The sequence below is a fragment of the Penaeus japonicus genome, unplaced genomic scaffold (assembly GCF_977035675.1).
Source record: "Penaeus japonicus unplaced genomic scaffold, GWHDUDI00000001_assembly GWHDUDI00000041, whole genome shotgun sequence".
Taxonomy (NCBI): domain Eukaryota; kingdom Metazoa; phylum Arthropoda; class Malacostraca; order Decapoda; family Penaeidae; genus Penaeus; species Penaeus japonicus.
In genome coordinates this window covers 13,086,564-13,096,563 of record NW_028234443.1, presented here as the reverse complement: position 1 = coordinate 13,096,563, position 10,000 = coordinate 13,086,564, and the positions used below count along the sequence as shown (strand labels likewise).

The 10,000-nt window shown below is 37.0% G+C and overlaps 2 protein-coding genes across 14 annotated transcripts in view; one reads left to right on the top strand and one right to left on the bottom strand.

Moving 5' to 3' along the window:
• The window catches only part of Dgkepsilon (diacylglycerol kinase epsilon), a 25,444-nt gene extending 23,780 nt beyond the window's left edge, over nt 1-1,664 (top strand). For all 10 annotated transcript variants that reach the window (XM_086534596.1, XM_086534589.1, XM_086534585.1 and 7 more), the window contains one exon: nt 1-1,664. This exon is cut by the window's left edge and continues 721 nt beyond it. The gene's annotated coding sequence lies outside the window, so the exon portion shown is untranslated.
• Nucleotides 805-10,000, bottom strand: part of LOC122244718 (uncharacterized) — a 26,571-nt gene continuing 17,375 nt past the window's right edge. Inside the window, exons 5-12 of one of the 4 annotated variants that reach the window (XM_086534580.1) lie at nt 9,006-10,000; nt 8,417-8,731; nt 7,996-8,166; nt 7,534-7,667; nt 6,717-6,913; nt 5,014-5,089; nt 2,738-2,802; nt 805-2,463 (exon numbers count right to left, since the gene is read on the bottom strand). The exon at nt 9,006-10,000 is cut by the window's right edge and continues 1,165 nt beyond it. In XM_086534580.1, coding sequence (XP_086390706.1) covers nt 2,778-2,802; nt 5,014-5,089; nt 6,717-6,913; nt 7,534-7,667; nt 7,996-8,166; nt 8,417-8,731; nt 9,006-10,000 — 1,913 coding nt within the window. In that variant the 3' untranslated portion in view covers nt 805-2,463; nt 2,738-2,777. The remainder of the gene's footprint in view (nt 2,464-2,737; nt 2,803-5,013; nt 5,090-6,716; nt 6,914-7,533; nt 7,668-7,995; nt 8,167-8,416; nt 8,732-9,005) is intronic. The other 3 variants (XM_086534581.1, XM_086534582.1, XM_086534583.1) reach the window with 3 other exon arrangements.

Here is a 10,000-nt window from a genome sequence, read left to right as displayed (position 1 = left end):
AAATTTGTTCTTACTATATATATCATCTGGCATAAATATGATCACTAAATTGGAAAGAAATAAACTTATTTGGATGTTATTCCTAGCAATTTTATATAATAAACTATTATTTCTTTTAGACTCCCCACCCCCCTTTTTAGTTTTGGATTTCATTCTACTTTCTTTTTCTAAAATTGGTAAATTTATCTATCCTGCATTCATATGATATTCCTCCAATTGAAATTAGTTGTTCATAATTATGGTGTGTTTGAGTACACCTTTAAATTAGCTACTAGTTTGATTTTGTGAACTTCTAAATGCGTACACATCCTTATATATTTTTTTTCACCAAAACTATTTTTCCTTCTGTCTTTTTTCATTTATAAGGAATACTATTTTCTTCCTCTGCTCTAAGTCTTCCTGATTTTAATAAATTCTGGCATTCTTAGTAATTTTATCAACAATCACTAGTCCAATATGGTGCTCGGGGTCTACAGAAAATGTTATTTAGAAACTCTTCTCCAACATAATATCTTTCCTTTTTCCCTGGATTATTTCTTCCTTCTCTAATCCCTTCACATTTGTATTAGTAACCTTACAATACTGGCTATATTTTCATGTTTTCAAAAGTTCCCTTTATAAAGTCTCCAAAAATTTATTAACATCTCCCAATTAGTAACAATGATAACAATAATCCATTGAAGGATAAATAGAAGACAGGGAAACAAAAATACGAGATCAAAACAAAGAAACTGTGGGGTTTGGAGGGGGAAAAAAAATAGACAAGGATTATAAATAACATCAAAGCCCAAAAAGAGCTAAATGTTTTCTTCAAATATATAATCTTGTATTTATTAAATATCTCACAATACAAATATCTTGTTTTCCACATACTGTACACTATTCAATATAAACAAGCACGTCCCTCAACTGGGCACTCTGGGCATTCACTCTCGTCCTGTCAACCTGTTTAACAGATTTCCGATATCACACTCGTAAACCTCTGCTGGGATGTAAGTGTTCAAAATGTTCTTAACTCTAATGCAGGTCTAAATGCAGGTCAAGCTTAAGCATCTAACAACAGGACAGTGTCATATACCGTTTTTGTATAAATGAATAAAGAAAAGGGAAAAAGAAGAGAGAAAAAAAACCAGAGAAAATGTCGAAGCCTTTTGAGAAAAAGAGTGTGAAAGAGGGGGAGGAAGATAGAGAAATAATCAACTGTAAAGATAAAGAAAATGAGATACTACAATTGTTTAAACAATTACTTAACATTTCTGTGGAACACTTACACACCGTGACCTAAGGAAATACATACACCGTAAAAAAAAAATTAATAGTAATAATTAAAAAGTGGATGGAAATTATGAGAAGCTGACCCTAAACCTGACTCTTAACATTGGAGTGTTTATTGTTTTTAGGTTCATTGTTTATTTTCTGTTATTCTACTTGTTGATTTAAGTGTTTTATGTGGATTCTTTAAATAGGATGGAATACATTGGTGGGAGGGAGAGAAAAAATAAAAAAATACAAATTCTGAACACACTGTTATTGCAGATAAAATAAATTTTGTTGCAGTCTTGGTAAATAGATGCTCAATTTTGATGACAATGTCAATATACTGCATATTCAGGGCATTAATCTGGAGATTTACCTTTTCTGTAAGTTCATGAATTATCTCTGCATCCCTTTTCAAAAAACTATTATTCATATATAAATCATGGATGATAGAAAAAATAGAAAAAATAAAAATGAATAAAAATTAAAATAAAACTTAAACAAAAATGAATATTTGCACACTGGTTTATTCTGTACTAACAAGGCCTTAAGCACCTCAGAAGTTGGATATAATAGTCTATGTGGCTTGTATCTTATCTTTGTGTGCTTTTGTTAAATATTGGTTTTGTTATAATTGATTTTAACTGGTCATATTCAAAGGATATAAATTTATTCAAAGTTTTTATAAAGAGAAACATCAAAAATAACAGAACAATACATAGATTATGTAAAATGTAATGACCTCAAAAGTTCAACAGCACTACAATAAATATTGTATAAAACTAGAAATGAAATAAGAAAAGAAAAGTGACAGAGAGACAGGAAGGAAATGAGGTTATAAGGTAGAGAAAGAGAAAATGAAAGAGAAAGAGAAAGAAAGAAGAAGAGAGAGAAAGAAAGAAAGTGTAAAAGGCCAAATGAAAATCCATTATAAGAAGAAAAAAATTCCAGGATTTATCATAACTTGGCAGCAGGGGAATGATTGAAGGGTCATCACATAGCACTTTTGGGAAAGAAAAAAAAAGAAAAAAAAGAAAGAAAAAAAAAAAAGAAAAGAAAAGAAGAATAAAAAACTTTCCAAACATCAGTCGAATGAGACTGACGATATTTGTTGGGAGCTGACGACCAATGCACGTGCGTCCGCCTTCTCCTCACACGTGCAAGCGCCCCCATTCAAAATGGAAGAATTTGTGCCTACAGATGATCCTGTTAAAGAAACAGGAAAAGAAAAGATACTCAATTGGGAATTCAATAAGCTTCAGTAGTTCGGAAAATATTTCATGATTAGTATTTCTGGAAATTAGATTTTTGTTTGTAGCTCAGACACTTCTCATATTTCTCAACTGTTAATTCAGAACAAGTTTTGAAGTAGTCTCATACATAGAGTTTAAAACAGGCAGAGAGGAAGAAGAGTGGGAAGGAAGGAGGGGAGTGGGGCAAGAAAGATGAGAAAGGAGGAGGGTGGTGACTCCAAACTCACATGATAACGTCCAAAGATGATGATGCCATTGCGTCCCTTATCACACGTGTAATACTCTTGGTGTGCTAGGGGGAAGAAAGGGGGAAAACAGATTAACTTTCTGTAATGCACTGAAAAAAGTAATAGAATATAAAAATGGAAGGCAAATAAAAATATGGGAAAGAGTGATAAGTATACATATATATACATATATATATATATATATATATATATATATATATATATATATATATATGAATCTATTATTTTCTAAATAACCTCACTTTTTATCTATAAGTACCTACAAATAACAAGAATACAAAAAGGTGTTTTTCTTGGAAGATCATTATACAAGTATAGATGTGCAAAGACATACAATTAGTTCTTTTGTGCTATGATAAAACTGCAATACTAATAAAAATCAAATGGCAAAAATACATTTGTGAAGAAGTCCACAATTTTGCATATAACCTCAATGTAAATAAACATACATTCACTTTCAGTAACAGCAAAGAAAAAAGTAAATACTGATATAACCAAACACATCTTTCTTCTATGGTAAAAGCATAAATAAATGACAAATAAAATGTAAAGCAAGTCATCCCAAGACCTCTCCACAATATCATGTTCCCAATGACACTGTGCATGAGTGAGAACTCTTGAAGGTTGAATTATGGGTACCTAAACTGACTGGAACCAACCATTCATACCCTATTGCTGACTGACTATTGAAGGAAACTGAAGTCTCCCTCAGTTTCAAAATGCACACAGTTACTCTATGACAGAATATCACTCATTAAAAATGCGGGGGGGCGAGCACCTATACAGTGGTAGCTGAGTCATGATAGCCTGACAAAAGAAACAAAGGGAAATAATTAGGAAGATTTTTTAGACCTCCCTAAACAAAGAATATGAGACAGAGTTTAAAATCCTAGTAATTTGAATCTGCATGTCTACAGACAGGCTCCTAGTCTTGACTATACTGTTATAAATGTCTCTCTTGCTCATAAATCTGAACTGAAATGAGATCAACAACAAAGAAGATGGTGGATAGTTGGTGAAACCTCTGATATCAGGTGACATTTGTACAAAATGCTTGCCAAAAGATTTATTATGACTTTTGATGCAGAGGATGAAGCTCAGCTTATAGAGAAGAGAACCTCAACTTTCCAATTTCAGATAAATTTATTGACCCATTGTGTACGGGTGTAATGACATACATGTCAGCACTGATTAGGCCTAAAAGATGGGAGTCAATGCAGAAATGATGCGATATTAGGATCTGATCATAGTTGAAGTGCGCACACAGTCATGAAGTATTATGGCTGTAATGGTGCTACCTCCAGAGCTACAGGGTTCCAAAGTCAGCCTAAATCCACATTTTATGATTGATTTATAGAAAAATATTGTTTGGGCTAATCTGCATTACCCAGTTGGCAGAGAAAACTCTTTACCCGTCCTTCTAATTTTAGCCGGTGCCGCTAGTGTTGTAAACCGCCCGTCCTGACAACCAGTTAGGCCGTTAGGCACACCGTCCGCAATGGGTTAAAGTTCATTTTCTGAATTTTTAAATGCTGCTAGCAAAGATGTTTACATATGGTACCGTCTGAAAATGAACATATCAATGAAATGTACGTGCATTTCGTAGAATGGCAAATAAGTTAAACCAGTTAACTTCCATTCACCATTTCTTCACCACCCCTCCTTAACCCATTCATGCAGGGTTGTGTGATATCAAGTCTTGTGAGTTTTTCAATCACGCTGGATGATGTCCTATCACATAATGATATCTCCCTCAAATCATTCATTTTACATCTTTAAGTATTTAAATATGTATATTTGCATAGACACATTTTTTATTCACTTGTGTATATAACGTAAACAAATACAAAATCCTCCTATTATCATCCTGTTAAAGCTTGGGTCTCGCGCTTAGTCACTTAGTCACTTGTTCTCTAGCTGGTGGGAGCGGCATTACACGAATATAAGCCCCGGCATGAATGGCTTATTCTTAACCCATTCATGCCGGATAACGTGCTGACACGTTTTGTGGTTTTTGCGTCAGATGCCTGTGATGAGATATCTGGGCAAGGCTGGCGCTCTGGGTGAGCGAGCGGGCAGACCAGGCTCGCGACTTGCGCGCCCGAGAATCTCGAGGCGTTAGGCTTATGCGTTCAAAAACCCCAGCATTACGACCATACAAAGCTGGAATCGCCCAGGGTGAATGGGTTATGGAAACAAATAAAAAACAAACAATTACACAAAAACATTAACAAACAACAAACAAAGGGACTCACCTTTTCCCTAATATCCAGTCCATTAGGGTGGATGAAGTTCCCTGTGTCTCTCGAGCTGTAGAAGAATGGCGAACATCTATAACGAATATAATGAAAGCGTCAACAAGTATTCAGAGTATACAAAATGCACATGTGTGTTCCTTGACCTCCTTCAAAGCTCAAAAGTGTGAGGCTAATGGTGACAAATATACAGTGTGTGCTTGTGAATAAATAAATCATCACTATATATTTTTGAAATTCAAGCAAAGAAGCTATCCTGAGCATAAGCAAACTAAAATGGACAACAGTATCTATTTGTCAATCAATTCTGATATGCAGATATATCAATACCTGTCTATCAATCAAAGTGTGTAAATGTGTGCATCTACATTTACTATCAATCAATCATAGATGCAAGCAAACATTCCTCATTATTCATAAATCAATGTAATTTATATAAACATGTAAATATATCTATTTCTATCAATCAATTTATACACACAAGGAACTCTAAATATCTATTTACACAATCACACACAAGTGACTAATTCATACTAAATCTTTCTAGCTTTCATCCAGTAAAAAGTAACCAAGCATAAAGATTGCATTATTACATCTACGAAAACTCCTCTATTCTATAATAATAATGCAACCTTGGGAACAGCTCTAACACATGCAAATGCATATTCACAAAACACACTGTTGATAAGGTCCATGGAGTTGTGGATATTGCACACTATCATCTTGGTTTTGATTTTGTTATTTCAACCATTAATTTATCATATATATATATATATATATATATATATATATATATATATAAGTATTTTTTTTAATAATTTCATCATGTTATCTCCATATCAAAATTATATGTTGTCTATATCTTACTTTTATAATGATTTGCTGAATCGTATTATTGAAGGCCAGTTATCATTATCTCATACTATAATATGGAAGAAAGCATTCCTTATAAATGATACTGTAATACTGTAATGCATTCTCTTAGTTTCCCATTACTGTATTCTAGATTCTGTTAGACTAGGCTCAAGCAAAGGTTATTCATTAAGAAATAACTAAAAGTTCTAGCGGCTGCTCATGTAACCTGTTTGTTTATTCAACCATGTGGACTATGTTAGGTTAAACTAGTCTACAGTCTAGTCTGATCATTTTTAAAGCTAAAGAAAGGAAAACTAAACCAGGTTCAGTTAGACTAAGCCAGAGTGAATACCAATTCACCAAAGCTGCATCCGTTTAAAATCAATTGCATAATTGCCATCTGGTAAGCTCCTACACCAATTCCATGGACCAAAAATGCAATCATTAGCATAGAAGAAACAAAGCCATGACAGAAGATGAGATAAAATACAAGATAAATAAAAAAGTCACTATAATCATACTTTGCACTGATTTAAACTGCAAAGGACAATCATAACAAACAAATGGGTACCACTCCATGCAAATCATATATTCTGGAAGTTCCCAGTAAGGATGTTTGATTATCTCTACATTAATAACAATAATAGCTCTACTAATTGTAATACTACTAATAACAACAATACAAACAATGACATTGAAAATATTGATAATGACGATGATAAAAAAAACATAATTATTGTCATAATAAAAATAACAATAATAATAATAACAATACAATGATATGACAATGATGATAATGACACTAGTAATGAGAATGTAAATGAAAATAACAATAATCCTGTCCTTACTGAGAGTATAATCAGCATGTCGGGTGGCAGTAGGGGTAGGGGGGGCTGTGTGGGGGGCGAAGGTAGGTTGCGAAGGGGGGAAACTACCCAGGGTTGTCCTCCTGCCGATGCCCGAGGCCACTGGAGATGCCGCGCCTTGGAGTGCCTTGAGTGCCTTCTGTTCTAGTGAGTCGTTCAGCTCCCTAAGCTCAGCCAGCCTGGAAGAGGGGGGAGTGGGTCAGTGAGTGAGTGTGTATGTAGATTCCTTATTGGCTTTTCGGAAAGGAGAGAAGAAAAGGAGAGAAGAAGAGAAGAGAGGAGGGAAGGCGGAGGGCTGAGGCATGATGCTTTGCTTAACCCTCTCTGGACGGGTGGTACACTACTGTACCGGTCATTCAAAAGCCCAGTGGCCGGGTGGCACAATATGGTGCCAGCCATTTAATTGATTTTGGCCTAAGCGTTCGAAAGCCCCGGCATTGTGACATGCAAGGCTGGAATGCCCCCGTCGTGAGTGGGTTAAAGATAGGTTTACTGAAGAAAGAAACTGATAATAATAATAATACTACATGACTGTATAATACTGTGCATAAAGATATGATTGACTTTAAGAAAAAAAAAATTGTAATATTTACTTGTACATCTTAAAATTTACTTCACCTGAAATGTCTGCACTAAATAAAAGTAATACATTCAACATGAACTAAAAGCTAACACTCTTGAGATTAGCACCTATCTCCTGCTCCCATTCCATTCTTTGGTAAACAATACAGAAAAGGAAAAAAACAATAATACCTCCCTTTTGACACTATAGAAATGACACTATAAAAAGAGCACTTACTTCTCGTCCAAGGAAGGCTCGGCCGAGACAGGTGCTGGCAGTTGGTGGCTCAGGCTTAGCTCTCGTCGGAGTTCCTGCGTCTGTCTCAGTGATGCACTCAGCTTCAGCTGCAGAGCATCTCTCTCTTCCAATAGCTAGGAGATGGACGGAGGAGAGAGAGAGTTGGAGAGAGAGTTGGAGAGAGAAAGAGATTCAGATAACATATCAAAAGAACGGCAACAAGAAAGAGAAAGAGAAAAAGAGAAACAAAAGGTTATAAGCATGTTTTATAGTGATGCGAATCATTATATAGTAATATATCTAACATCAAAATCACATCTCTGTGCCTAACTTTGTTCATTTTAAGAAATCTATGAATAATCACAAAACTCAAATAAAGTTAACAAATTGCCAAAAAACCTAAACCAAAATACAATGATAACAACCCCAATAACAGGAATAACACATTATCCTTTTGTATACCTTTGTGATTTCTAAGGACAGCTGCTGGCACCTGAGGTCACGCAGGTGAAGCGAGGCCAATGCTGCCTCCAATTCGGCATTGGATGAGGATGGAGGAGTGAACACATCCTCTTCGTCCTCTCCCTTCGTCTTCCCTGCAAGCTTGGCTAGGGATGTCTCAGCTGCCTCCACCTTGGAGAGAAAGGATCCAGTATCACAGACATGTAAAGACAGTCTATAAAAGCCTATATGTACAAACAAAACCAAGAAACAGAACAGAATGAATCAATAAAAAAATGACACAGAATTAATGAAAAAGAACCTTACTCTTTGATTATAAATCAGGGGGAAAAATAAGAAGGTAAGAAAGAGAGAAATGAGAAAAAGAAAAACATTAGTTTCACAGAAATAGGAACCAAGTGGTGAACCAAATGGCACCCACCTGGGACTTGAGCTGCTGGTTCTGTTCTTGCAGCTGCTGCACCTTAGCCTCAAGCTCCTCAGAGACCTGAGTGCTGCTGCGCTCAGCCTGGTCCTGCTGCATCATCTTGGTCTTGATGGCCGACATCTCTGCCTTCATGTAGGCCATCTTGCGGTCCTCGGCATCTAGAGTTGTCTTCAGGTAACTGATCTCCTCTGATTTCTTCATGAGCTCATCTCGCAAGAGGTTTTGCATCTCCATGTTCTGCTCCATGGCATTCTCAAAGCGCTTGGCCTTCTCCCGCGCCTCCTCTGCTTTCACTTCCAGGGCTGTGTTCTAGAGGTGGGAGGGGAGATATTATACAAAGGGAATTTCCATGTTGATATGTAAGAATAACTACAGGTATACAAGGTAATGATTTCAATGCTACTGCTTAGTCCATTCATTAAGTGTCAGGAGTAAAGATAAATATGAAAATGTCATGTAATACAGCTTGTGAAATAGCACAAAAAGAAAAAAGAAAAAAGAAAACGAAAGAAAGAATAGAAAAGAAAAAATCCTATCCTTCAAAAGCAATCCTCAAATGTCCATTCTTAACAAACATCCTTACTTCCTCATGCTGCAGGTTATTCATCTCCCTAAGGCTGAAGCACTCATCTTGTAAGGCACGTATGATCTCCTCCTCCTCTTCTTCCTGCAGCGCTTGCAACTGCTTCTTCAGGCTGTCCACCTCCTCGGCCAGGCGATCCCTCTCACCCTTCAGGATGCCTACGTCGCTCTTGTGGCTGTCACAAACATCCCGCAACTCATTGTACTCGGCAAACATGGAGTTGTAGGCGGACTTCAGTGTATCGTGGGTGTACTGGAGCTCCTTCAGCTGTGCATTGCTCTGGTCCTTCTCCTTCTTGGTGGCTTCGTGCTGGTCATGGAGCTCGATGAAGGACTCTTTGTACTTATTGACCTCGCCTTCTGCCTTTGACTTGGTATCCTTCAGTCCCTCAATGATAGACTGGAAGTTTTCATTATCTGCACTCAGGTTGTCCACCTTCTCCTCAAGTTCATTCACGGCTGCCTGCAACCTCACGTTCTCTGGTTTCAGGATGTTGAGCTCCTCTTGCTGCGTTGTGATTTGTACTCTTAACTCTTCTAGTTCTTTAGGAGATCCCGGGCTTGCAGATCTTACAGTGTGGCTTTCTGCCGTGGTAGAAGCTGGCTCCTGCTGTGTTCCAGGAGTCTGCTCAATCATTTCTTCCAGCTCGGAGATCTTCCACTCAAGGGCCTGGACCTGACCTTCAAGCTCTCGATTCCTTGCCTTCAGGAGCTTTATTGTTGTGTCTTGCTCTTCCTTGAGGTCCAGATATTGTTCCTGGGCCGCGGTGAGGACATCCACCTGTGTTGTAAGGTTGTCCTTTTCCTTCTCGACCTCATCTAACTTTTGTTTGATTTCATCCCTCTCTGACTCTGCCCTTGAGACCTGTGCTTTCCACTCTTCCTCCAGGGCCTGGTCAAGGTCTGAAAAGCCTCCTGCCTTGGCCTTAAGCTTATGCACTTCCTTAGTCAAGGACTCATTCTTGCTCTGTGTTACCTTCAACTTCTGCAGCATCT